We start from the raw sequence: 27578 nt of genomic DNA, 5'->3' as shown, positions 1-27578 counted from the left end.
GCGCCAAGATGGCGGCCGGCCGTACAGTCTGAGGGACCCGCTTTTCCGATCACTTAAAATGGCAGCCGCGGGGCGGGGCCGCCGGGCGCGGGGCACGCTGGGGGCCAGCGCGAGGGACGCCGGGAACGGGGGCGGAGCGCGGCCGCGCCGGCGCGTCGAGTGGGAGAGGCAGCTGCTACGATGGTGAGCGGGCGTGGGGGAGGGGCGCTGGGCTGGGGCCGGGGGCGGCGGGGGCCGCGGGCCGCGCGGGGGTCGGGGGGGTCGGGCTCCCCGTGATGCCGGTCCGCTGCCCCCAGGACGTGTTCCTTATGATCCGGCGCCACAAGACCACCATCTTCACGGACGCCAAGGAGTCGAGCACCGTGTTCGAGCTGAAACGCATCGTTGAGGGCATTCTCAAGAGGCCGCCCGACGAGCAGCGGCTGTACAAGGTGCGGCCCCGCCGGTTCCGGGAGGGCGGGGGCCTGGCGATGGCCGGGGCCCGGGCGGACGCTGCCCGGAACCGCCTCCCTGAGCCTGGTCGTAGGCGCCCGGAGGCGGCGTCGTTGATGTAAACAGTAGTGGACGCCGCGGGCTGAACCTCCCCCACGTGGGGCCGTGTTCGAACTCGGGGAGAGGAAGCAGCGAGAGCGCTCGCCGCACCTGAGGTCGCGATGGAGGAGGGTGTGGAAGGCGCGCGCCCGGCCCCGTGCTGAGCGCCGGGGCCGGCCTCGCAGCCGATCCCTGCAAACGGTCCCACCCGCGCCGCGCCGCGCCGGCCCTGGACGTCCCTGCTCTGTTGTTAAGGAAACAGGCTCGGCGAGGTGGCCACTTGAGAGCCCAAGGTCGTTGGCAGAGCCAGGCTTTGATTCCGGATACCCTTACCCCGCTGCAGGCCCATCAGAACCACACTGACACCCCCCCCCCCCCACCCCGACACTCCGCACAAAGACATGGTGCTCGGACGAGTCCGGTTGAATCCGGTCCCGCCAGCGCTTCACAAAACGGATGACTCCCCAGCCTTGCTGATGTTATAAAAGCTCCCGCACCCCCACCCCTTCCCTCTTACAACCAACGAGTTATTTAGCAAGGATGGCTTGTGGTTTGGGGTTTCACTGGGGAATCGGGTGTGTCAGCCCCTGATTGAAGTTTGGAAGCATGAGGTCGCTCACGTGAGTGGCTGATTGATACCTACGGGGCTTCCCTGCTGGATGCGCGCCTTCACTCTGAAACCTCCTGCTGGGAATTCCAGCAGTTCCCATTTGACAGATAAGGAAACGTCACATCAAAAAGTTCACTTGGTCCGGGGTGGCAGAGCTGGGATTCAAACCATGTCTGCCTGTGGCCAGGTTGAGTTAACGGGCTCTTAAAATTAGATTCACCTGGAGTTTGGGAACAGACATTCCAGAGCCCTACCTTGGGAGGTTCCAGTTTGGAAGGACTTGACTGGCCCTGGGATCTTGGGTCAACGCTGTGGTGGTCCTGGGCCCTAGGATGGGCTGTCTCTCTACCCCTTCTGACGCCCTCTGTAGTTCTTGACCAGAGGAGCCTTTGGGACCTGACCCTCCCGGGGCCCCTCCTGCAACCCTGCCTGCCTCTCTCCTCAGGATGACCAACTTCTGGATGACAGCAAGACCCTGGGCGAGTGTGGCTTCACCAGTCAAACAGCCAGGCCCCAGGCCCCAGCCACTGTGGGGCTGGCCTTCCGGGCAGGTGAGAGGGGCAGCCAAGCCAGCCAGGGCCCGACAGCCAGAGTTAAGGGGGTCATCGGGGAACCTGCAATTACTCTTCCAGGACAATGTTTTCCCAGCCCACAAACGTCAGGCAATATCCTGTGACTGTATTTGTTACCTCGCAAACAAGATGCTTTGTAGAAATTGGAGCCTATTTCATGAAGGATTCAAAGGTCCCTATTCGTGATACCAGTTTATATTTACAGGGGACTTTTTTTTAAAATTCCCATCCCCCTTACTTTTCTTCCCCCTTTGGCAACCATCAGCTTATTTATGCATCTGTTTTGTTTCATTTATTCATTTGTTTTGGGTTTTTTTTAGATTCCACGCATGAGTGAAATTATAAGGTATTTGTTTTTCCTCTGTCTGACTTACTCCATTTAGTGTTACACCCTCTAGGCCAGTGATGGCGAACCGTTTGAGCTCGGCGTGTCAAGCATTTTGAAAAACCCTAACTTAACTCTGGTGCCGTGTCACATATAGAAATTTTTTGATATTTGCAACCATAGTAAAACAAAGATGTATATTTTTGATATTTATTTTATATATTTCAATGCCATTTAACAAAAATCAACCAAAAAAATGAGTTTGTGTGTCACCTCTGACACACGTGTCATAGGTTCGCCATCATTGCTCTAGGTCCATCCATGTTATGGCAAATGGAAAAATTTCATTCTTTTTTATTGCTGAATAATATTCCATCGTGTGTGTGTATGTCCACATCTTTTGTATCCATCTATTGATGGACATCTAGGTTATTTCCATATCTTGGCTATTACTAGTAATGCTGCAATGAACAAAGGGGTGCATATATTTTTTCAAATTAGTGTTTTTGTTTTCTTTACATAAATACCCAGAAGTGGAATTACTTGGTCATATGGTAGCTCTATTTTTAATTTTTTCAGGAATCTCCATACTGTTTTCCATAGTGGCTACACTAAGTTTACAGTCCCACCAACAGTGTATGAGGGTTCTTTTTTCTCTACTTACTCACCAGCACTTCTTGTTGATTTATTGATGATAGCATTCTGACAGATGTGAGGTGATAGTTCATTGTGATTTAATTTGCATCATTAGTGATGTTGAGTGTCATGTTTGTTGGCCATCTGTGTGTCCGCTTGGGAGAAATGTCTGTTCAGGTCCTCTGACCATTTTTTTTTTTTAAATATATTCTATTGATTTTTTTACAGAGGAAGGGAGAGGGATAGAGAGCCAGAAACATCGATGAGAAACATCGATCAGCTGCCTCCTGCACTCCCCCCACTGGGGATGTGCCCGCAACCAAGGTACATGCCCTTGACCGGAATTGAACCAAATCGAACCCAATCGAACCCAGGACCCTGAGTCCGAAGGCCGATGCTTTATCCACTGAGCCAAATCGGTTCTGGCTCTGACCATTTTATGTAATTGGATTGTTTTTTTGGTGTTAAGTTGTATGAGTTCCTTATATATTTTGGATATTAACTCCTTACAGATGTGTTATTGGCAAATATCTTCTCTCAGTCGGTTGTCTTTTCATTTTGCTGATCATATCTTTGCAGTGCAAAAATTATTTAGTGACGTAGTTCTATTTCTTTTTCTTAATATATATATATATTTATTAATTTCAGAGAAGACAGGAGAGGGAGAGATAGAAGCATCAATGATGAGAGTCACTGATTGGCTGCCTCCTGCGTGGCACCCTAACTGGGGATCGAGCCTGCAACCTAGGCATGTGCCCTGACCTGGAATCAAACCATGACCTTCTGGTTCAGTGGTCGACGCTCAACCACTGAGGTCGCTGTCTGGGCGTAGCTTTGTGTGTGTGTGTGTGTGTTTTAATGTTTTTGATTGATTTCAGAGAGGGAGGGAGGGATGGAGGGAAGAAGGAAGGGAGGAAGGAGAAGAAAAGAAGAGACGGTCAATGAAGAGAATCATTGATTGGCTGCCTCCTGCATGCCCCCTCCTACTGGGGATCGAACCCACAATCAGGAATTCAATGTGATCTCCTGGTTCCTAAGTCGATGCTCAACCACTGAGCCATGCCAGAATCGAACCTGGGAACCCTTCAGTCTGCAGGCTGACACCCTATCCACTGAGCCAAACCAGCCAGGGCTAGCAATGTTAATTCTAAACAGTATTTGTGATTTTTAGTCCAATAGTCTTCAGTCCAGTAAAATAACTGCTTTCTTGTTTTAATTTCAAACATTTCTGTAGGACACAGTGTTGCTTTGGGCTCAGTCCAAAGGTTATTTTGCCTTAACATTCCAAAGATTTGAGGCATAAAACATGCAAGGCCGTTCCTTCTGCATGTCAGCTCTGGCTCCATTTAGTTTTGAAAAGCTTTCACCATTGAGTATGAAATTACCTGTGGGTTTGTAACATACAGCGTATAGTATGTTGAAATATGTTCTTTCTATACTCACTTCGTTGTTTTTGTCATAAAAGGATGTTTAACTTGTCATACTTTTCTGCATCTATTGAGATGATCAAATGGTTTTTATGTTTTGTTAATATGATCTATCACATTGATTTATGGTTGTCCAACCATCCTTGCATCCCTGGGATCACCCACTTGGTCATGGTGTTTAATCCTGGTTTGCTAATATTTTGTTGAGAATTTTACATCTATGTCCATCAAAGATATTGACCTATAATTTTTTGGGGGGGGGGTAATGTCTTCATCTGGTTTTGGTATCAGGGTAATGCTGAATGAGTTTGGAAGTGTTTCTTCCTCTTTTGAAATAGGTTAAGGATACGTTTAATTCTTTGAATGCTTGGCAGAATTTACCGGTTAAGTCGCCTCCCACTGCAGGCGATAGGCATGGGGTGCGATCGCTTGGCTGGCCTGGGGCTCCCTCTGCGGGCGATCGATTGTGGGGCTCCGCAGAGGGAAGCCACTGGCCGGGTAGCCTGGGCCTCCCTCTAATATATTTTTCATTTCAGTTATGTATTCTAAAGGTGTGCTTGATTATTATACTTGCTAACTTTGTTGAAGTTCTAAGTTCCTCTTTTCTACTCCCAAGTTTGGAGAGCATCCTTAGGATTATTTGAATTCTTTGTCAGGAAAATTACTTGTTTCTGTTTCCTTCAGGTATTTTTCTGGGGATTTTTCATGTTCATTCATTTAAGAGATACTCTTCTGTCTTTTCATTTCGTTTGACTTTGTTTATATGAATTAAACAAAATAGCTTTCTCCCAGTCATGAAAAAGTAGCCTGAGGTAGAAGCGGCCTGTGTAGGCTGTGTGTGCTGGGTGGTTTGGGCAGGCTAGTAAGAGGCGTCCAGAGGCCTTGCCCACTGAGCCAGAATGGCTCCAGGGGGTTTAGGCAGCCAGGTGCATGTAGTAATGACCTGTTGATTTTCCGTGCTTCTTTTGTTGGGGGCTGAAATGGGCTGAGGCAATGTTTCTGGGAACATGTTACAGGGACCTTGCAGGTAGGCTAGAGCACCTGGATAGAGCCCATGATTACCCTGGTGGAGGCGGAGGGGGACATAAACAACTCTGGGGAAACAATGCCAACCTTGTAGAATTCCTGAAGTCCCGGGCTCCCCACCTTTCTCTGTATATGCTCTTTTTTGTTTATTGTACAGAAAGTGGTCTGGTGAAGAAGTTACCTTTATGTAGTCTTAGTTGGAGCACTAGCCTATAGGGCAGTGATGGCGAACCTTTTGAGCTCAGCGTGTCAGCATTTTGAAAAACCCTAACTTAACTCTGGTGCCGTGTCACATATAGAATTTTTTTGATATTTGCAACCATAGTAAAACAAAGATTTATATTTTGGATATTTTATGTATTTAATGCCATTTAACAAAGAAAAATCAACCAAAAAAATGAGTTTGCATATCACCTCTTGACACGTGTGTCATAGGTTCGCCATCACTGCTATAGGGGCTAGAGTGGCTCCCAGCAGGGAGGCCAGGTATTTGTGGTGATGCCTTATTTCTGGCTTGTTCCTTCTGTTGGGAGGCTAAAGACTGTGCAATGTAGCCAGGAACACCCAATGGTGATCTTGCAGGTAGGCCAAAGCACCTGGATAGAGCTCCCCAGCCCTATCAAGTGTAGGGGAATGTAAACAATGGTGCTCACTGGCTCCTTTGTCCAGTTTCCATACCTGCTAGATGGCTTTGTGACTTCCCAACCTTCCCTATTCTGTCTCTTCCTCATTTGTTGTTCAGAAATTGTTCATTCAACTTTCAGCTGTCTTGCATGAAGAATTGCTCTATTATTTGGAGTTTGCTCATGGGAGGGGGCGAGTTTGACCTTCTATGCCACCACCATCTTGGACCTGAGAGAGGACCTACTGAGTACCTGGCCCTGTGCTGTTTTATTTTCATTTTACTGTCTTTTTTGTTTTGTTAATCCTCACCCAAGGATTTCCCCTCCCCCCATTGATTTTTAGAGTGGAAGGGAGGATTGGGAGTTGTGGGGAGATAGAGACCCTTTGGTGCTTGGGCTGACGCTCTAACCACTAAGAACACTGGCTAGGGCCTATCTCATCCTCTTGGTAGCCCTGAGAGGTAAGCATTGCCATCCATATTTTGGAGATGTGGACACAGACTTGCCAGCAGTTATGTAGTGGAGACATGGTTCAGGTGCAAGCTGCCAGGACCTTGCCTGAGCTAGACACCCTGGCAGGCATTCTCTCAGCAGCACATCACTTAATCTCCCAGCATCTCTGCAGACCAAAAACTTGTGCCATATTAAGGATAAGTTAACTGTACATGGGGAGTTCAGGTCATTTGCTAATGTGGGTAGTTGTTTCCTTGTGCAGCTTGCAGAAGGACAAGACATTGGTCTGTCTTCTCACCCACAAACTGGCTTCAGTTAGGGAGGTGACAGTGTTCAACTCAAGTGTTAAATGGCATCATCCAGACTTTATCCAAGGAATGGAAAAGGTCTGCAGACCTCTACCTCCCAAGTTATGATAATTCAAAGTTTTGCCAGATATGGCCAACTTTCCCTGGGGGTACCTAATAGATTGAGAACCCTGAGCCAGATAAAGGGAAGTCTCTGGGTGGAAGAAAGTGAAGAAGAAAAGTGAAATGGGGCCCGAGCCGGTTTGGCTCAGCGAATAGAGTGTCGGCCTGTGGACCAAAGGGTCCCAGGGTCCATTCTGGTCAAGGGCACATACCTCGGTTGCAGGCTCTTCCCTGGCCCAGGCCCTGGTCAGGGCTTGTGCAAGAGGCAACCAACCAATGTGTTTCTCTCACATCGATGTTACCCTCTCTCTTTTTATTTTTTTAAAATATATTTTATTGATTTTTTTACAGAGAAAAAGGGAGAGGGATAGTTAGAAACATCCATGAGATCGATCAGCTGCCTCCTGCACGCCCCCTACTGGGGATGTGCCCGCAACCAAGGTACATGCCCTTGACCAGAATCGAACCCAGGACCCCTCAGTCCGCAGGCCGATGCTCTATCCACTGAGCCAAACCGGTTTGGCTACCCTCTCTCTTTTGCTCTCCCAAAAATCAATGGAAAAATAGAGTGAGGATTAACAATAAATAAAGGAGAAAGAAAAAGTGAAATGGGGTTCATTTGCTCTATGCTGACAGGGAAGCCACTGTTTCTGAAGAACAGAGAGCCATTTTGGCCAGTTTAGTGTTCCAAGGCAATGCACAGGGCATTGGGATGCAGAGTGGTGGTTCATGTGGGATGGCTGGGGAAGGCTTCTCTGAGGTGGTTTGGTTTGAATGTCATGGAATGGCAGGCTTGGACCAGTAAGTGCAAAGGCTCTGAGGCAGAGTTCGATATGGGAAACACAGTAGAGAGATTGGAGAAACATGATAGCAAGAACTTGACATTTTATTCAGACTATGTTACAAGCTATTGGAAGATTTTGAGGAGGAATAAAATAGTCTGGTTTTTTTTTTTTCCTCTCCAGAGGATATTTTTTCATTGATTTTTAGAGACAATGGAAGAGAGAGGGGGAGACACATCAATTGGTTGCCTCCCGCACATACTCTGACCAGGGCTGGGGATTGAGCCTGCAACCAAGGTATATGCCCTTGAACAAATTTGAGCCTGGGACCCTTCAGTCCATGGGCTGACACTCTCTTCACTGAGCCAAACCAGCTAGGGCTGGTTTGATTTTTTAAATCACTGCTTGGTAGAGAAGGGATGTGAAGGAAACAAGGAGATGAGATCAGAAGGTAAGGAAATGGGCCCCAGGATGGCCAGGCTCGGGGAGAACAGGGTCAGTTAGTCCTGTAGAGGTGGGAGACATTCCAATAGGACAGTTGGATGTAGGTAGGTCAGGGCTGTGGAGGAGACTCACTTTGGGGGGTGGGTGGGGGAGGGTTTGCTTGGAGGTCCCAGAAGTTAGAGGTATTTCCTCCAGCTCCCCCTATTTTCTTCAGATGATGCATTTGAAGCTCTGCGCATTGAGCCCTTCTCCAGCCCTCCAGAGCTGCCTGACGTGATGAAGCCACAGGACTCAGGAAGCAGTGCCAATGAACAAGCTGTGCAGTGATTGGGCCTGGGGCCCGCTCCTCCCCAGTGCCCCATCCCCCCAATAAAAGAGATTTGGGTGTCTGCCTGGTTGCTGCCTCTTTATGCACACCCTCTCCTGATTCCAGGCATCATCCTCACCAGGGTGGGGCTCACTCCTTGTGAGACTCCTCTCCAGCCTCTCCTCTTGCTTGCCAGGCTGGCCTGCTGGACCACAGGTTCTCTGTGCTCATCAGTCCATCCCCAGCCCAGCCTGTCCCTGAAAGGCCATGGGGAGGAACTGGGAGAAACCCAGGGCCCCAGGCTAGTTTTTTTCAGCCTGCTCCTGCCTAGGGGCAAAAGGTTTGAGGCTTTGTTCATTCCCAATCAATAGTCCCCTTTGCTGCTTCCCCCTCCACCTCTGCACACTGGCTTCCAGGCAGGTACCTCTTTCCTGCTCAGAGACCAGAAGCAAAAGCGTAAGCCAGAACCAGTATGTGGCTTCAGAGCGGTCTATGTGGAACCCTGTAGTCAGTCACTAGAAGGGGCAGCTCTTCTCCCTGCCCTTCTCCACCCTCTAATAAACAGTCTGTAGACCCAATTCCTGCATTTCTCATTTTTATTTGACAGAAAAAGTTGCTCTTGCTGTACAGATTTTAAAAAACCAAAATGCCTTTAAGAAATGTGAAAAGTTGGGGGGAAGGGGCCACAATCTCACTGGGGGGCAGTAAGGGCCAACTAATTTTAACTCCTGCCCCTTTCCATAACATACAAGTTCCCAAGTCCCAAATCATCACCTCCCCCTCTTCCCTGAACTCAGGAGTAAAGGGGGGACAGTGCCACCCAGGCCCTTTTTGACTCAAGACTGAAGGAATCCTGAACTCTATTTCCTCCTCCAGCAACTCCCATTCTTACTCCCACCCACCCCCAACCCCCCAAAACATGTGAACCAGAAAAACTCACAGATTAACATTTCACAGGAACAAAGAAAAAAAAGGGGGGTAGAGAAAGAAGGGAACCCCCTCAAAATGCTGCCAGGGTTCGGAGGGGACAAGCACCCCCACACACACACAGCTGTTGGGGAGAAAAGGGGGCACTCCCTGTGGCTCCAGAACTTGGGGTGTGGTGGGATTCCCCCAAGAAAACACTCATGGAGACCTGCAACAGAGAAGAATGCCATCAATGCAGAGGTCTCAGGCAGTCAGAGCTCTCAGGGAAGAAAAGGCTCAGTCCTGGAGCACAATGAAACACACCTGGAGGAGCGGTGCCGCACTGGGCGGGGGCTAGGTGTCTCCCTCCTGCGCTTGTGGCCTGGGGAGCGGCTGTCCCCACGCTGACCTCTCCGGGAACCATGCTCACTGCTGCTGCTCCTGAAACACACGACATCAGATCACATACACACCCCAATCTCTTGCATCTTTTAAGCCTGAAAACTGTTTTGCAGATGTTGACCAAATCGGGCTGGTTATTGGCAAGAACACACTAGTGGCCCTACCTCTGTTGGTCCTGTGGTGAGGGCTGGGGCGAGGGGTGTTGGCGCTCGGCAGGTGAATAGCTAAGGGACCGGGAGTCCCGGAGGGAGTCTATTGGCTTCCGGGGGCTGCGGGACCTAAAGAGCAGAGAAGGTCCCCATAGTGCCACATTCTTCCAAACCCACCAGCCAGCACTCAGGACCACCCCCCAGGTCTTAACCACCAAACCTCATACCACACAGGGCCAGCCTCAGACCCACCTTTGTCTGCTCACTCACCCATCCGCCCGCATACCATCCACCGAGTGCCCCAGTGGGCAGGGCATGGGGATGGGACGGTGGGGGACACAAAGGTACAGACAGTCCCTGCCCTTGGAGGGGCTCAGTCTGGTGGTGAAGGAAGGCCAAGAGGCACGCTCAGCCTCATGTGTGGGAAGCAGCCCCACAGGGACTGATATCGGTAGATCTGGGGACTCAGGGGAGGGAGATGAAGGGAAGGGGCGGGGTAGTCTTCTCGAAGGTGCTGTTTGAGCGGAGTCTTGCAGAACGAGGAGTTCACCAGGCGGACAAGGGAATTCCAGGCAGAAGGAACAGCATGTCCAAAGGCATGGGGTTCTCCTTAGACTGCAAGGCGCTGGGAGTGGCTGGAGCAGAGGGCATGTGTGGGGGCGGGCAGGAGAGGAGAACACAGGGCAGGCAAGGCCAGTTGGTGGAGAGCCTCACACGCCATTCCCGCAGAGATGGGGCTTTATCCTGCAGGCCACAGGGCGTCCCAGAAGGATTTGTGGAGTGGAGGGAAGTAACCAGATGTGCGTTTTAGAAAGATCCCTCTGGCTACAAGTGGAAGAGAATGGCGTGGAGGCAGGGAGACAGGGAAGAGGCTGTGGACAGAGTCAGGAGAAGATGACGGTGGCCAGACCAGAGCCCTGGCAATAGCAATGGGGAGACTTAAAAGCTAGAATCCCTGGGACCAGGGACTAGGGACCAGGCTGCATGTCAGGGGCAAAGAGAAGGAACCTAGGACTCCCCAATTTTGGCTGGGGCACCCACTTGGATGGCGCAGCCCTTGTCAGAACAAGGCACAAGAGTTATGTGGGGAGGAGAAGAGATTTTGACTCCTCCCATACAACCAGACACCAGAGTCCATATGAGACACCCAGCAGGGATCTCACACTTCCAGGGTCACATCCCTCCCCTACCATCTCAAGCAAGGTAGCACTCACCTCCGCTCGCCAGGGGGTGGCTTCTTGGGACTTGCAGGTTTGGGCAAGGCCTGAGGGTCAGGCTTAGCAGGGGAAGGAGAGGATGTAGAAGAGGAAGAGGAGGAGGAGGAGGAGGAAGAGGAGGAGGAGGAAGAAGAGGAGGAAGAGGAAGAAGAGGAAGATGAGGAAGAGGAAGAGGAAGAGCTGGAACTGGAGCTGCTATCACGCCTCTTCCTCTTGGCTGGGGTTGGTTCCTGAGGTCGTCCCTCTCGTTCAGTCTCTTTTGGGGCTGGGGGAGGAGTAGGGACCCTGTAGGAAGAGTACAATGTCACAAGGAGAGACAAGCTGCCCCAACCCCAACCCTACCTTCCAAGACCGGGAGGAAGGGCAGTGGGGGAGGGGGGCTTGAGAAAGGTCCTGGGAACTCTCCTAGCCAAAGCCAGAGAGCCAGTGACCCAGTGAGCATATTCTCTGGAGAGCAGTGGCCCCAAGCTGACCCAACCTCTGCCAACATAAGCAATAGGCTGGGCGTCTGCAGCACAAGGGATCAAGGTTAAACGTCAAGAATGTCCCTGATGAAGGAATACAGCCCCTGGGCTCAGGTGTGGGTGCAAAGCTGGGTGGTCTCCTTCCTTGGAGAGCCAGCTTGGGTAGGCTCCTGTGTGTGTGTGCGCTGGCTGGGGGAGGAGCTGTCCTGCCTGGAGGCAGGAAGAGGGATGGGATGACCTCTGAAGATCCTTCCAGCCCAGGGAGTTCCTCTTGAGGTCTAACTGCCATCCCTCCTGCTGTAAAATTAAGTCCATTTCCTCTAGTTCTGTCCTCTGTAGAGATGGAAAACTTATCATTATCCTCTAGAGAATTAACCTTTGGAGATTTTTCTGTCCCATTCCACCCTCCAACACCCCCACCCCACATTCTCTCTATTCCCAGCTTACACCTAAACAAGCCAGGAACCCTCTGGATAGGGCATTCCCTTCCCCATCCCGACCCATCCTTTACAAAACCTTCCCCTTGGAAAAGTTCTAAAAGCCAAGTCCCCTTACCTCTTCAGTGCCACCTCGGGTTGAAGGGGAAGGCTAGAGCCCTCCGAGTCACTAGAACTGGAGCCAGAGGAGGAGGAGGAGGAGGAGGATGACGACGATGACGAGGAGGAACTAGATGAGGAGGAGGAGGAGGAACTCCGCCGCTCCTTTGCTGGCTGCAGGGCCCCCGCAGAGGCAGGTGGTTCCCCCCCCTCAGGGTGGGCCCCCCCAGGGGCAGGGACAGAGAGCATGCCATTGTGGTCACCAGCAGAGGATGTGGTCTTTGCCACCGACCCAGAAGAGAGGGACTGAGATCCTGCTACAGGGGTCGTTGAGGCAAGCAAAGATCGGGATTGGTCAGAAAGAGCAGATGGCACAGGGGACCTAGGCCGATCCTGAGCTGGAGGGAGAACAGACTGTGAGGGAGGAGCCTGAACCATTCTAGAAACTGGAGAGGGAACCCGCTCAGAGGTCATTCTAGACTGGCTTGGGGCAGCTGGTGGGGTTCTGGAGCCTGGGCCTCCCGGTGGGGTTCTAGACCTGGCTCGGTCAAGGAGCGGTGGTGAGGTTCTGCCACTAATGCGCTCATAGGCAGAGAGGGGCACCCTGGGGCTGGTGAGGTTTGCACCAGACAAAGCTGGAGCCATTCTAGCACTGGTGAGGCTTGCAGGGGCCAAGGATGGCGGGGTTCTTGAGCTGGCAATATTCACAGGAGCTGTGGCATGTGTAGATCTAGGACCCACCAGGTTTGCAGGGGTTGGTGCCTGGGGTGTTCTGGAGCTGGATGGATAGTTTGCAGCGTTTGGGGGTGTGCCAGAGCCTGAGAGACTCAATGCTGCCAATGCCGCTGGGGTTCTGGCTCCTGGTAGGTTCACAGCTGGAGCTGTAGGGGTGCGCGGGTCAGCGAGGTTCACAGCAGATGGTGTGACTGCTGTTCTGGGGCTGGTCAAGTTCATGGCTGCTGCTGCAGCTGGTGTTCTCGAGTCAGCCAGGTTCACTGCTGTTGGTATGGCAGGTGTCCTGGCACTGGCCAGGTTCATGGCTGCTGCAGAGGCTGCAGGAATCCTACTGGCAAGGCTGGCAGCTGGGGCTGTTCTGAGACTCATGAGAGGCACTGGAGCAGGAACCTGGGACATTCTTGCAGCAAGGCCTGCAGCAGACATGGATGGAGGCGGCCGAGCAGTGCCAAGACTGATGGCTGTCAAGGCAAGTGCAATTCTAGACTGAGCATGATTTTCTGGCACAGATGTTCTAGGGTGATCAGGAATTCGGGGACCTGGACCATCCATCATGGAGCCACCAGCTTGCTGCAGGACAGACATGGGTGTTCTAGAGCTGCCAAGGGGTTCAAGCATTCCAGGAGATCTACAGCGGTCAAGAGGAGTTGGTGACATGCTAGGACGACTGAAGCAACTCATTCTGGAGCTATTGAGTGCCACTGGAGGTGTCCGAGAACCAGAATGATTCCTTGTTGCAGGAGGAGTAGCAGAACGTGAACGATCGGAACTACTTCCAGATACAGATCGTCTACGGATGGCTGGAGGAGATCTTGTTAAGGACCGTTTGCCCCGAGTCATTCGTGGAGTACGAGATCTAGAACGACGGCGGACAAGTGATGAGCGACTTCGAGAGCGTTTGCGTGGCAAAAGTGGGGTTCGAGACCTAGAGCGACGTCGAATAGCTGGAGGTGTTCGAGACCTAGATCTGCGGCGTGTCACTGGAGAGGTTCGAGAGCGGGACCTCCTTCGAGTTATTGGACTGGTGCGAGATCGAGATCTCCTGCGGGTGACTGGTGATGTTCTGGATCTGGATCTTCTGCGAGTGATAGGAGAGGTTCTGCTTCGGGATCGCCTCCTCATTACTGGTGGAGTCCTAGATCTAGATCTTCTGCGAGTCACTGGTGGTGTTCTAGAACGGGAACGCCGGCGAGCTGGTGTTCTGGATCTTGAACGCCGGCGGGTTACTGGTGGTGTTCTGGACCTGGATCGCCTTCGACTCACTGGGGATGCTCTTGAGCGAGATCTTCTTCGTGTCACTGATGTCCTAGATCTTGATCTTCTCCGACTGACTGGTGAAGTACGTGACCTGGACCTACGTCGGCTGACCAGGGGTGTTCTGGACCTGGATCGCCGATGAGTGGGAGACCTGGAACGCTTCCATGGGGCTGGTGATGTGCGTGAGCGGGAACGCTTCCGACTGGTTGGGGGTGTCCGAGAGCGACCTCTTCGACGTCGAGAGGAGGTTCGTGAACTCTCTTGCCGGGCAGGAGACCTTGAGTGGTAACCAGAGCCTCCTCTACGCCTACGAGTAACCCGAGACCTTGAACGGCTCCGCTGTCTTCTTCGAGAGGTTGACTGAGAAGATCCAGACCTATCTCGACGTCGGGTTGTTCTGGTTTTCTCCCTCCTTGACCGGGAACGGGACCTCTGGAGCCCACGAGGCTTTGGTGAAGGAGAACGACCTCTCCTTGAAGTTGTCTTAGTGCGGGGGGATGAAGCTGAACGCCGCCGGCGTGAAGATCTTGACTTTTCAGCTGGCTCTGGGGAGGACACTGAAGGACTTCGTCGGCGTCGTGGGGGAGTTCTAGAACGTGTCTCTGGTGAGGAAGATGCAGAACGACTTCTACGGGAGAGTCTGGTCTTCCTAGCCCTCTCTGATGATCGAGAGCTGCGACGACGAGGTGGGGTGCGAGACTTAGTCTTGGGCTGTGGTGATGACCTAGAGCTTCTTCTAGCCATTCTGGACTTGGGAGGGTGTTCTGGAGAAGACTCGGAACTGCTGCTTCCTTCAGGAGAAGGACCTCTACCTTTGCTTGATGAACCTGATCTGCTTCGTCTGGGAAGGGCCCGAGGGGCAGGAGCCTTGGGTTCAGGAGAGGAATCAGAACCACTCTGTGCCCTAGATGCTGCTCTTGGCTTATCTTTAACTTCAGGGGATGAGCCAGACCTACTAAGCTGAGGAGAAGGTCGGGATTTGCTATCAACCTCTGGAGATGATCCAGAACGACTCCTTTGTCTAAGTGACATTCGTGTTTTAACTTTAGCATCTGGAGAAGAGTCTGAATCACTTCTTTCCTGAGTGGATGCACTGGGTTTCTCATCAAGTTCTTGAGAAGATCCAGATCGACTTCTCTGCCCAAGAGGAGACCTACCCAAAGTCTTTTGTTCAACTGATGATTCTGACCCACTTCTTTCTCTCTGGGGGGTAATACACTTGAGTTCTGGGGATGATGGAGAACGACTCCTTGGCCTAGGAGTCTGAGGCAAAGCTTTTGTTTCTGGAGAAGAATCACATTCACTTCTCCCCCTGGATGGTGTTCTGGGTATGTCTTTCATTCCAGGAGAGGATCCAGACAAGCTGTGCCTTGAGGGAGTCCCAGACCCATCTCTAAGTCCTGGGGAAGACCCAGACCTGCTTCTCCTTGAGGGGGTTCTGGGTAAATCATCTTTCAGTTCAGGAGAAGATGCAGAACTACTTCTTTCCCTTGAGGGTGTTCTAGGTATAGCATCAAGTACTGGCGAAGAGAGAGTCTGATTTGAGGACACTCCTGCTTTTCCCACTGCATCTGGGGATAACTCAGAACTGCTGCGTCTGGAGGACCTCAATTGTTCTTTCATGTCTAGAGATGGATCTGTCTGCAACTGACTAGGAAAAGGTTCATTCAAACCTTTAACCTCAGCAGAAAATTCAGTATTTATTTCTGCAACAGGGCCTGAGTTTCTAAATTCTAAAGGTGACTCATAGTTATTCTCCCTGGGAGAGGTGTTAGACAGTTCTTTATGTTCTGGAGAATAATGTGGCCCACTCCAAGTTGATGCCACTGCAGGGAGTTCTGCTTCCAAAGAAGCCGGCAACAACTGGCCTTGGTCAAGATTCAAAGACACAGCAGTCCTTTCTTCTTTTTCAGAAGATGATTCAAAGTTACTTCCAGCCATTTCTTTGAGTTCTGGAGAAACATGGGACAAGACCTGGTTTGAGGACACTTCAGATTTGTCAGCTACCTCCATTAACTCCTCATCTTGGCTTGGTTTAGCTGATGGACTACTTTGGTCTTTTGTATCTGGAGATGACCCAACACCACCTCTTTCCTTTGAAGAGGTTCTAGGTGTATCTTTGAGTACTGGTGAGGGCTCAGGTCTATTCTGTACTGGAGGAGGACTCAATTTGTCACTTAGTATAGATGATGCAGTAATATCCTCCTGAAGGAGTAAGTCTGTTTGCTTTTTTGATTCAGGAGAAGGCTCCAATCTACTCTGCCCCAGAAGAGATTTACAGTCCACTGGAGGATATGGGGAAGAGTCAGACTGGGATCTGTTCTGTTCAGGAGACATTCCAGATTTCAGCCTAGGGCTCACCGACAATTTGCTTCTATCTTGTGTTGTTGGAGATCTGGGTGCAGGCTCAGTGACAGGAGAAGAGGGCCTGGATTGACCACCCTTAGGCGGTGTTTGAGATTTGCTCTTCAGAGATAGTGTGTCATAGTGATTCTGTCTCCTTTCTGGACTTGAAGTATCAGATCTAGAATCTAGTGAAGTGAGAGATTGTCCTTCTTGCTGCAGAGATGAAGTGCCAAAATAGCTCTCTCCTGGTGGTGTGCTAGACTTTAGTCCTGAACAGAGTGAGAAAGACCCAGAACAACTTTGTGCTGATGAATCTTTAGACATCTCTTGGGAACCTGGTGACTTTGATCCAGAAAGATTGTGGCCTGGTGAAGTTTGAGGCTGTACTTTGGGGCTTGGTGAAGTAGACCCTGAGTGACTTTGTCTTGGTGGTGTTCCAGGTTTCACTTTGGTATCTGGTGAGGAGGACCTAGAACGGCTGTGTCTTTGTAACAATATAGATTCCCCCTTGGAGCGAGGAGACTCTGATCTGTCTTGCCTTGGTGGTGTATTAGATGTCACCCTACCAGGACTTGGAGAAGATGAACCAGAACGGCTCTGGATTGGTGATTTTACTGCCTTTACTTTGGGTTGTGGAGATGACGACCCAGACCGGCTCCGTCTTGGAGATGTGCTCGATTTCACTGCAGAAGGCGAGGACACAGAGCAGCTTTGTCTCAAAGGGGTCCTAGACTTCACCTCAGGGTTAGGTGATGTTTCAGAACAGCTCTGTCTTTGTGGTGTTGCAGACTGTTCATTTGCCTGAGGACTTGTTACAGATCCTTGCCTTGGTGGTGTTCCAGATTTCCCTTCAGGTTGAGATGAACCAGAATGACTTCGTCTTGGTGGTGGTGTTTGAGATTTAGCTTTAGATTGGGATGATCCAGAGCGGCTACGCCTAGGTGGTGTCTGAGACTTTTGTTTAGGACACGGAGAGGATCCAGAAAGGCTTCGTCTCAAAGACAAGCGAGATTTTGCTTTGGATCGTGGAGAGGAGAGAGACCTGCTCCGCCTTGAAGAAACATGGAATTTTTTCATTTCTGGGCTTGAGTTGGACCTGCTCCTTCTCTGTGATGTTCTGGATTTATTCTTCCGCTCTGATGATGAGCCAGACCTGCCTCTCCTTTGTGGTGTTCTAGAATGAGATCTTCCCCGTCTAACTAGACTTCTACTACGGGATCTTCGTCTTGCTGGAGTCCTAGACCTAGATCTCCCTCGTCTTGCTGGTGTCCTAGACCGAGATTTTCCTCGCCTGGCTGAGGTTCTAGAGCGAGACCTGGCACGCCTGGCTGGGGTCCTAGAGGAAGACCTGCCACGCCTGGCTGGGGTTCTAGAGCGAGACCTGCCGCTTCTCCTGGCTGGTGACCTGCTACGAGACCTCCGTCGTACTGAATGGGTCCTAGATCTGCGCCTAGCCGGTGTTCTAGACCGAGATCTGCCCCTCCTGGCTGGTGTTCTAGACCGAGATCTACGCCTGTTTGGTGTTCTGGATCGTGATCTACGCCTCGTGGGTGTTCTAGAGCGAGATCTGCCCCGTCTGGCTGGTGTTCTAGAGCGAGATCTGCCCCTAGCAGCTGGGGATCTGGAGTGTGACCTTCCTCGCCTTGCTGATCTAGATCTGCCTCTTCTCTGGGTATTTCTGCTCCTGGACCAGCCTGGTCGCTGAGGAGACCTAGATCGGCCACGTCGCTGGGGACTTCTAGATCGCCCCCATCTCTGTACAGACCGGGACCTATGCCACTGAGGGGACCGGGATCGAGAATGACCTCGCTTAGTAGGGGTTCGAGACCGCGATCGCCCCCTCTTCGTGGTGGTAGGGCTAGGGGACCTCCCCATCCTACGAGGAGTAGGAGAATGTGACTTATCCCGCTTTCCTCTGCCATGTGAGCGACTCTTCGATGCGGGAGAAGAAGAAATCTCTCGGTGGGACCCTGGAGCTGGTGTGGGTTTAGGACTTTCAGGGGAAGAGCTGGCATGCCGAGAAACTTTGGTAGGTTGAGGGGATGGTGGGGAGCTCTCTGAAGATGATTGGGGAGGTTTCTCAGGAGACTTAGGTGGTAATCGACCCCGGGTTGGGGAAGCCTCAGATGGGGGGTTCATTGGCTCCTGACTTATGGGGGTTTTTGCAATGGGTTGTGGGGAGCTGCCATGTTGCTCAGCAAGGAGCAGAGTGGGAGCAGATGGTTCTGGGCCCGTGCTGCTCCTTTCCGGAGAGGGGCTAGGTCGAACTGTAGATTTCTAAGGGTGAGGGGGAGGAAAAAAAGCAGGAATAGGGATATGTAAGCACTAAAACTTCTTATCACCCGTAAGATTCCAACACCCTTTCCAAAGGAATTTTTCTGCATGCCCCATTATACCAAACTGGTCCTTTTTCCCATGACAAGCCATCACATTTATTCAATAACAAGAGGCTATTTAACATAAAAAACATTGGGGGGAAACATGAAGATATGGATAGTCTGTGACCTCAAGGGTCATATAATATAGAGACAGGATGCAAACACAGTACATTTTACAGAAAAGAGCCATTATAAAATGTTGTAAACATAGAGAAAAGTATTTTTAAGTGGAAAGATAAAGCAGTTCACTAAAGTGGTGGACTCTGACTTTATCCTTAAAAAATGACTATTAAGTAAAAGAAAAAAGGCAAAGATTTGAGGACTTATATAAATAAAAAACACTGGGATGGAGCACAGGAAAAGACAGAGAACATGGAAAATGGAGAGGAGAGCTAAGAATTTAGCAAAACAGCAATTAAAATATAATAGTTGAAGCAAGAAAACATTAGGGCTTGCATTAGAATAGCAAGTATAAAAGCACAGGTGCTGAAAAATAAACACTCCAGAAGAGTGTTTTCAGATTGCAGGTAGCGACCCAGTAATGGGTTCAAACATTTTAGTTAGCCACAACCAGCATTTAATGAGAGAAAATATTAGAGGAATCTAAGTAGTAATACCAAGTATGAAGAAACTTTAGAGTTCTATATACATATATAAACAGGATGATAATGCAAAAACTACATTAAGTGAAGTTTGAAAACCACAATTCTAAAGGATTTGCAAATATAAAAGAAAACCTGACAACAAGACAGAAATACAGGGGAAAAAGAAAAACCAACTGAATTCACCCAGCCAGTGTGGCTTAATGGTTGAGCTTATACCTATGAACCAAGAGGTCCTGGTCAGGGCACATGCCCGGGTTACAGGCTCAATCCCCAAAAGAGGGCATGCAGGAGAGAGAGCCAATTGATGTCTCTCTTTCATTATGTTTCTTTCTCTCTCCCTTCCTTTCTCTAAATTCAAAAACATATTTAAAAAAACAACCCCAAATTCATTTATCTCAATAAGCTCTTACTTTTCTTCATGCAAACACCTATCCTAAGTCCATATCCTTATAACCCCACAAACATCCATTAACTCATGCACATACCTCCTCCTTCTTGTCTTTGTCTTCATAAGGGCTACTAGGCTGTTTTGTAGAGGGTTCTGGGCTGCTTGGATGCCCTGTGTTGTTGGTACCTGGTTCTCTGGAAGGTGCATCTCCCTCCCCTCTACGCCCTGAAGCAGGGGAAAGACTTTGCCCTGTCAAGGCAGTTGTATGGGTTTTTGTTGCAGCACTTCGAGACCTGAGGGAGGTAATTGAGGATTGGGGAGAGAAAGAAAATCAGTTCAGGGGAGTACAGAAAACCCCCTCCCCAGCTCCCATCCACCTTTCCCGACTGTACACAACCCTCTTCCAAGTAAACCTTCTCTTAATCATAAGATTCAAATCACTCACTGAAGTTCAAGTCCAATTCACTTTGTTGGTCCTCCTCTTCCCAACACGATCCCAAAAAATGTTCTCCCTCTACCCCTTTGTTCACCTCCCACAAACCTCCCAAAACCCTCCACCCAGCCATTCCCTACCCACTTCATTCACAACTCACCTCTGAGCCCACCTCCTTCAGGAAGCCTTCCCCGATTAAGGAAGCCAGGGCAAGGATTCCTTCCTCCCCCAGACACCACGAACAAACCACCACCCCCCCTATTCTGGCAGTCCATATACATCAGAACAAAACAAAAAAATAACAAAATAAACAAAACAAATATAAATCAAAAAAAAAAAAAAAAAAAAAAGAGAAGGGGAAATGTATATGTCTGTCCATCCTGTTGCTTTAGCCTGTCAGCTCCTAGAGGGCAGGGACCGTGTCTTCCGAATGGTCTGTGCAGCGCCTAGCACACCGTGGGCGCTCAATAAATATTAAATTAATTAACCCACAAGTCCCTCTCCCTCCCTTCCTCCTGGACCACCCCTTACCGACTGCGGGAAGTATCAGAAGAGGAGGCAGAGTCAGCAGAAGTTGAACGGTGGGCCCGGCGGCTCTTGGGGGCTGGTGTTGTACTTCGAGACCTGAAGGAAGACCACCACCCAGAACTCAGGTACTGTCACACCTGTATTGGTTTCCCCTCATTCCTCCCTCAACCCTTTTCTTTTTTTTAAATATATTTCTTTATTGGTTTCAGAGAGGAAGGGAGAAGGAGAGAGAGATAGAAACATCAATGATGAGAGAGAATCATTGATTGCCTGCCTCCTGCACACACCCACTGGAGATTGAGCCCGCAACCCAGGCATGTGCCCTTGGCCGGAATCGAACCTGGGACCCCTCAGTCTGCAGGCCGACTCTCTATCCACTGAGCCAAGGCGGCTAGGGCCATCCCTCAACCCTTTATCAGTCAGGTACATGACATATTCTACCCTAACCCCTTAGGCGGCATTCATCTACTTGCTAAGCAAATCCTCCTCCAATTCACTCACCGCTTCCGCTTCTTGTCCTTAGATTTACGTTTGCTCTTTGGAGTGGGAGACCTAGAAATTAAATTAAAATTATTAAAAGTAATAATCACATTTAAAAAATGAAATGAAAAGAATTAGGGAGTTATTGAAAAATCAAGGAATTGAGCTTTATTTCAAGAAAAAAGCCCCATAGAAAGCAAGCAAGGCCATCAAGCAATGGCTCACTGCTCTGTATGCCACTATGTTCCCTATGCCCCAAAGAGCTCTTACCTGTGCTTCCGCTTCTTGGATTCAGACTCTGACCTGTTGGGGGGAGGGTTGGGGTGGGGGGATAAAACATAAACCAATAACTATAACTGGACTCATTAAGCCTCTCAAATCATTCCATGTACTCCCACCTCATACCTGTGCTTCTTCTTCTTAGAGCTCTTCTTCCTCTCTCGTCGAGGAGAGCTGCTCTCTGACCTGCTAAAGATGAGTTCAGAAACAAGGTCATTCTGCTTGGCTCCTTCCCTAGCTCTCCCACTTATAACACCCCCCACCCTCCCCGCCACTAAAGGCTTCTAAAGCACCGAACAACTCCAACAGCATTAATGTCCCAGACCTAAGCCCAGGACTTATTAAAATGAAAAGCGTAAGTACCTCCTCCTTATATCAACAAACATCAAAGTGAAAATCTCAGAAATCCAAAATGCTGTTGGCCAGTTCTTAATTGATAAAGCTACAGAATCAACCCTTTCCACTAAAGAAGCATATACATTCCTTCTCCCAGCTGAAATCTGAATGGTAACTCCCTCTTCCCTGAGATAACTCTCTCCTGCTTTCTAGAAGCAAGAATTCTCTATAGACAGAGAGAGGTACACATATACAGGTTGATTGGGGAGAAAAAAAATGCAAGCATGACAGAACTAATCCTCTTGCTTACTACAGCAACTTTCCAACTAACTTACCGTCCTCTATCTTTCTTCTTTTTCTTCTTCTTTTGCTTTGGGGTTGGTGAACGAGAACTACTGGACTCCCGAACAAGGCTGGGGGGAAACGAAAAGGAAGGATGGGTGTTAAGACAAATTTTCTCAAGATATTTCAACTTCAAAAGAACAAAATCCAAAGAGTTTGGGAAGAAACAGTCTACATACATACATACATACATACATAAATAAATAAAGCAAGCAGAGCACTTAGAATTAGGGAGAGAAGCTGACACTGGTTTCTTGGACTTATGTACCTGTAAGGTTTAGGAGGCTCGGGAACTGGTTGTTTGGCTTCTCGAGCACGACGCTGAGGATCAAAAGAGCTCCCATCCACATAGGAATCACTGATGCCAAAGGCAGCACGAAGTCGTTCATTCTTTTTCTCATTCAATTCTGCCAACTGGTGAGTCTCAGTTACCCTATAGGGAAAAAACAGCAAAGGTGTGAAGGACACAATCATTTTTACAGAATTACAGGCAGGAGCCAAACAGGATTAGGAAAAGGAAGACAAAACAGAAAGTACAACGTAAGAAGAGAGGACAGAAGGAGCAGTATATAGTCCAGAGGAAATCAAAGGAGAATTAAACACTCACGCTGGTCTCTGCCCTGGGGTCTCCTCCTTGCCCCCAGGGTTCACATCCTTCTCCAGCAACATGAGTCGAAAGGTCGCCACTTTTTCCTGAATTTGCTGTTCCTCGTACCTGGAGAACAAATCCCTTCAGGGTTAAAGCTTGCTTAGACACTTTCCCCAGTCCCAGGTTTACAATTTCCTCATTCCCAACAGGGTCCCTTCCCTCTCCATGCACACATAGAACTTTTCACTCACTGTCACCCAAAGCACCCTTTTCTTAAGTCCTTCTGATCTGCTCTCTGTCATCTTCCTTCCACTTACTATACCCTCTAGAACAGTGGATTTTAAACATGCTACACTCAGGCCAAGAGAATAAAGTTAAACAGGCAGAGTTTCAGGTGCTCCTCCCCAACCTCAACAAGAACAGGTCTTTCATTTCCTAGGATTACAAAATAAGGTGATTGTATAAAAGGGGCGCCACTGCTGACGTTTGAAAACCACTGCTCTAAAAGGTTTTCTCCCTGAATGTGCTCCTTTCCCAAAATTTCACTTCTTATCCAACCCATGATCCTCTCTTATCCAGCCAGGTATTCTAGTTCCTGTTTTCCTGTCTTTGCTACTTTCCAAGGCCTAAATCCTTAAATACATTTATCTTCCTCTTCTCTATCAATAACAACACTGGTCAACTTATCTAGATCTTCTCTTGCCTGTTTTCTGCATTCCCACCTCTCCCTTAAAGCACATTTCCCCCCCCCTCAATGGCCCCCTTTCCCCATGTGCCTCTGTCTAAATCGGGCTCCCTTAGATGTCCCAGGCAGTTTCCTCATCTCCCACTCTGAACTGTCCCTTAACTCCTTTCAAGGTGCTACCTCCACCCCTCCTACAACTCCCCTCCAGGCCTCTTTCAACAACTCGTAAGCTACCTACACCCCACCTAACTCCCCCAGCTCTGTACTCATTCAGTGCTTGGCTCTCCCCAGCCCTCCCCTCACCCCTGCTCTTCCATCATCTCCTCCAGCTCGAGGCATCGCAGCTCCACTCGCCGCTTGCGCTCGTGGTCCAGGATGTCAGGATTAGGCCGCTTCACCAGGGCAGCCTCCAGGCGCCGCAGTTCCTCCTCTCCCTTGTAGTCAGGCCGCTCACCCCGACGGCCCCGAACCAGGGACAGGTTGCGCTGGACGTAGCCGTTGGTGCCGCTGCCCCGGGGCGTCGGCAGCCCGATCCCGTTGTACATGGCCCCGTGCCCGGGGGGAGTGGGGCACCACCGCTCCTGAGGGGGAGCGGGGAAACACGGGTCAGGCCCCTGGCCCCAAGCTAACCACTTACCACCACCCAAATCCCTGCTCTCCTTCATCCCTATTACAACATGTACATACACACTAAACAACCTTTAGCTGCATAATCTTCCTAGTCTCCTAACAAAACCTTCCTTCCCACAATGCTTTCTTTCCACCAACTCATAGCCCAGCTCTTACAGCATTTTCCTTCAAGGTGCAAGAGCCATTCCTACTTGCACCTAGATTTCTTCTTTTTTCTACCCTAAGCAAACAAAGATCCTTTCAAATATCTCCATACTGTCCCTTTATTCTCTTTTGGCCCCAATACACACAAATGGTGTCTCCACCAGCTACTCTAACTCCTAACCTCTGGTTACTGACGGAGGCCTCCAAACTGGCACAGCAAACACTCAAAGGGCCTACAGCTCAAGTTCAAAGACTTCCAAGAACTGACCTAAGGATTTCAGACTACCTTGTTATGAATACAAAATGGACTAAGCAGCCCCTAGATATCTAAACAGGTAGACCAACTGATTAAGAGAAATCAAAAGTATCCTGTGCAGCCTCAAACCCAGACTAAAGGCCAACATGCATGTCAGAAACCCATAAACCTTGGAAACAATCTTCATACTTTACTTCCCAGGGGCCATTTCCTTGATCCCAAATATTTATACCTCCTCTTAAATACCCCGATACCTTATTCCCTCAATTTCCTTGCTATAGGATTTCTCACGATTTGCAGCTCATCCAAGTCTCCCTAACACCTGTTAAATATTACCTGTTTCCAGTTCAATGCTCTAAATACATCAAACCAGCCTCCTGTTTCAACTGTTCCCATACTTTCTCTATTCTCTGTCTTATAATGAAAAACAACCCCTTTATAGTTCACTATCACTATGTCAAACTGCCGGCTTTCCCTACCAGTCTCCTATATCTCACTTCCTAGTTTTTCTCTTCCAGCCCTGCCTTATCCCTCTCACATTGCTATCCCACGCCTCCCACCAGGTCCTATCCTCTCAACTAGTCCCAACCTCAACATGACTCTAACGAGCCCTCAAGCCCCGGTTTTTCTTGTTAGATTTCTTGGCTACACATAGTCTATTCCTTTCTCATATTACATATACTCTATTTCTTTCTCCAACTTATCCTGGCCAAGATAATTTCACAAAACATAAATGTGTTAGGAAAACTACCCAAGGAACAAAGTGGATAGATTGGTGAAAGAGGGAAAAGAGACTGAATTAAATAAAAGGGAAGGCTATGTTTTTTAAAATCCCAGAATAAAGAAGTATCATACAAATGCCTGGGAAAATGTATTAAAGCAATTAAAAAAAAAAAGAGAGAGAGGTATGGCGAGATGTTGAATGGAAGGGAGATAGCCCAAACTCTAGAACAGCTTGGGAACCCCCTTCCCCCCCCCCCCCCCAATTCTAAGGCTGGGTCCCTGCCCATCTCAGTAGTAGACTCAAGAAGAAATTGAAAACAAAAAAGGTAACCATACCAGGTAAAGGGAATGACAGATGAGGCTAAGTCTAGGAAAGGCAAGTGATGATGACAAAGAAATGAAAAACTATAGCACAAGAAATCAGTTCCTCTACCTTCCAAACCTCACTTTCCCTTTTTCCAATACCAATCCCCCCCACTCTAAACCTAGGTCCTTCTTTGCCTCTCTACACCCCACCTAATTTTTCCCTTGCAGAAAGCTTCTGACCTGCAATTAATTCTTCAGTTTAACCATTCACCCACACTTCCATACCACCTCACACAATAATCCTCCCACTCCCTAGGGAGATTAAACCAGTAGCTGCTAAGCAAAGGGTATTAAGTCACAACGAACTGGAGAACTTGTAGAGAATGAGCCAAAAAAAGGAAAAGAAAAAAAAAAACAAACCACAGCATCCAAAACATTAAAAGGAAGGACCGACCAGGGGCACATTAACGCACACATCACCAAAACCGGATGACTTTATAAAACAGGGATTCTTAAACTGGGGTGCATGGACTTTTGAAGGATTATAAATGCAAAAGTTACCCAAGCTAAAGGCAGAAAATAAAAGCTGCAAAGGAATGCAAAAGAGAATTTTCTCTATTGGGAAATTATCACGATGCTTAACTAATGAGATAAAAGGCAGTCCTGAAATCCAATATTAAGGTATCCAAGAAACGAAAGGCACAAACAGGATGGAAGGGGGAACGTCAAGGAATATGGACATATGTAAGCAAAGCAAGCACGGCACTGGGGCACTGTATAGCTGAGTTGTCACTATGAAACCCAGAAAGCCTAAAATATTAGCTCCGAGACCTAAGCCTACACACTGAAGATGGAAGGCGAAACAGACTCTCTTCGAATTCTTGATCCAAAAGGTATCTTAAGATAAGCGTGACTGGAGACCAAGGCTCAGAAGCGTTGTGTGCCAAATAATGCCTGGAAGAGTCCAGCGTTTTCTTCCTCCAACAGCCAGCCTCCTCCCTAACTTTAACACAACTTTTGGGGAGACGATGAAAAAACACCTAAATTTTATAAAAGCACATGGTCTGCCTTTACATACCCAGGTTGAGTATTTTTTTTAAAGGTTTGGGCCTTTTCTCTTCCTAATACTTTCAGGGCGAACAGTAAGGAGTCCGAACGATCTAAACCTCCGCGGCTTGTAGTTCAAGGCTTTCTCTGCACTGACTGAGAAGCCAAGGCTTATTTTCGGACTTGAGAGATGGGGGGGGCGGGGGGGAGGAGAGGGGGCTGCGTGGCGCCCCAAAGTCTGGGAGGCTCCTAGCCGACCACAGGCCCAGGAAGGATGGGAAAGCCCGAGTGGAGCGGGGAAATGATCCCAGGGCAGGCCCTGGTCGCCGCCGCCGCCGCCTCCCCGCCAAGAAAGGGCAGCTACACAAGGAACCTCCTCGGCCGCACGCGTGGGGGAGACGATCAGCCGAGCCGCGCGCTCGCGCGCTCCCCCCTTCTCGCCGAGCGCGCGCACGCGCTTGAATGCAATCGGCGGCGCGCGCCGTTGCCATGGGGGAGGGGAAATAGGGTGAAAACCCGCGCGCGACAGAAACCGCGGGAAGGGGGAGGGGAGGCAGGCGAGCGAGGGCGTCCGCGCGAGCTAGGGGAGGCGAGCGCGCGTGCGCGCGGCGGCCTAGACCGTTCTCCGCGCGCTTTGGCCTCGAGCCGGGGCCGCCGCCCCTCCCCCACCCGGCTCGCGCGCTCCCTCACCCTCTCACCCGCCGCCGCCGCCGCCGCCCGCTGCTTCCTAGGGGAAGAGGTGCTACTGCTGCTCGAGCTCCTTAGTCCCTAGGGGCTTGAAGCCGCCGCCTCGCCGGTTCACCCGCCTCAGTCGACACTGACGCCTCCTCGCTTCCTCAAGGGCCGCAGCGGGCTCCGACTGCGCCACTCGCACCCCGCCTGGGCCGCGCTGCACGTCAGCACGACTAAGTGCGTCAGCACGCAGCCGCGGGCGTCGCAGTACCCGCCGGGCGCCGTAGTACGCACCGCGGCCTTGTGCGCAGGCGCCGAAACCCACCCGGAAGTGTAGTTTCTTAGGCCCGAGGGCCGTTCAATTATGTAGCCGAAGAACTACGAGTCCCGTTGGCCAGTGCGATGACGGGCTAGGGAGGGGCAACGTATTACGAAGGGGAGAAGAACACAGGGGCTAGTGCCCACATCGAGCGACGCTGGAACGTTCCACGGACTCCGAGTTCGACCGAGAGCATTCTGGGAGTTGTGGTTCTAGCGTAGCCCGGAACCCGTTTGTAGTTTCGGCCCTGGGCATGGCCGCCATTTTGTCTCCCCAAATT

General features: G+C 50.0%; 2 protein-coding genes across 10 annotated transcripts; one reads left to right on the top strand and one right to left on the bottom strand.

Annotated features, from left to right (window-relative positions):
- The first annotated feature begins 117 nt into the window (after positions 1–117).
- ELOB (elongin B) lies at positions 118–8724 on the top strand. Its single transcript, XM_081089319.1, has 4 exons — positions 118–183; positions 297–431; positions 1587–1692; positions 8054–8724. The coding sequence occupies exons 1-4, from the start codon at positions 181–183 to the stop codon at positions 8164–8166; spliced, it is 357 nt and encodes a 118-aa protein (XP_080945445.1). The 5' UTR covers positions 118–180; the 3' UTR covers positions 8167–8724.
- On the bottom strand, positions 8725–27243 carry SRRM2 (serine/arginine repetitive matrix 2). Of its 9 annotated transcripts, none has more exons than XM_081089236.1 (16): positions 26998–27205; positions 26339–26463; positions 23505–23782; positions 22535–22642; positions 22196–22360; positions 21921–21998; positions 21376–21438; positions 21241–21273; positions 20992–21042; positions 20494–20586; positions 19627–19822; positions 11840–18435; positions 10818–11105; positions 9619–9732; positions 9377–9493; positions 8725–9281 (listed from the first exon to the last, which is right to left on the bottom strand). In XM_081089236.1, the coding sequence occupies exons 3-16, from the start codon at positions 23744–23746 to the stop codon at positions 9272–9274; spliced, it is 8154 nt and encodes a 2717-aa protein (XP_080945362.1). In that variant the 5' UTR covers positions 23747–23782; positions 26339–26463; positions 26998–27205; the 3' UTR covers positions 8725–9271. The 9 variants fall into 9 exon arrangements, 8 of the variants coding, with proteins under 8 accessions (XP_080945362.1, XP_080945360.1, XP_080945359.1 ...); XM_081089234.1 differs by having other exon boundaries at positions 27006–27193; XM_081089233.1 differs by lacking the exon at positions 26339–26463 and having other exon boundaries at positions 27006–27243.
- Positions 27244–27578: the final 335 nt, after the last annotated feature.

Source organism: Myotis nattereri (genome assembly GCF_964212035.1).
Source record: "Myotis nattereri genome assembly, chromosome: 4".
NCBI classification, from domain to species: Eukaryota; Metazoa; Chordata; class Mammalia; order Chiroptera; family Vespertilionidae; genus Myotis; species Myotis nattereri.
Note: the sequence above shows the minus strand (reverse complement) of the source record. Positions and strands in the feature narration are given on the sequence as shown.

Coding starts and splice junctions, on each gene's coding strand:
- ELOB (XM_081089319.1), top strand. Junction 432..1,586: donor ACGAGCAGCGGCTGTACAAG/GTGCGGCCCCGC, acceptor CTCTCTCCTCAG/GATGACCAACTTCTGGATGA. Junction 1,693..8,053: donor GGGGCTGGCCTTCCGGGCAG/GTGAGAGGGGCA, acceptor TATTTTCTTCAG/ATGATGCATTTGAAGCTCTG.
- SRRM2 (XM_081089233.1), bottom strand. CDS start 23,746: ATGTACAACGGGATCGGGCTGCCGACGCCCCGGGGCAGCGGCACCAAC. Junction 21,274..21,375: donor TCTAAGAAGAAGAAGCACAG/GTATGAGGTGGG, acceptor TCCCCCCAACAG/GTCAGAGTCTGAATCCAAGA. Junction 9,494..9,618: donor TCACCACAGGACCAACAGAG/GTAGGGCCACTA, acceptor CGTGTGTTTCAG/GAGCAGCAGCAGTGAGCATG.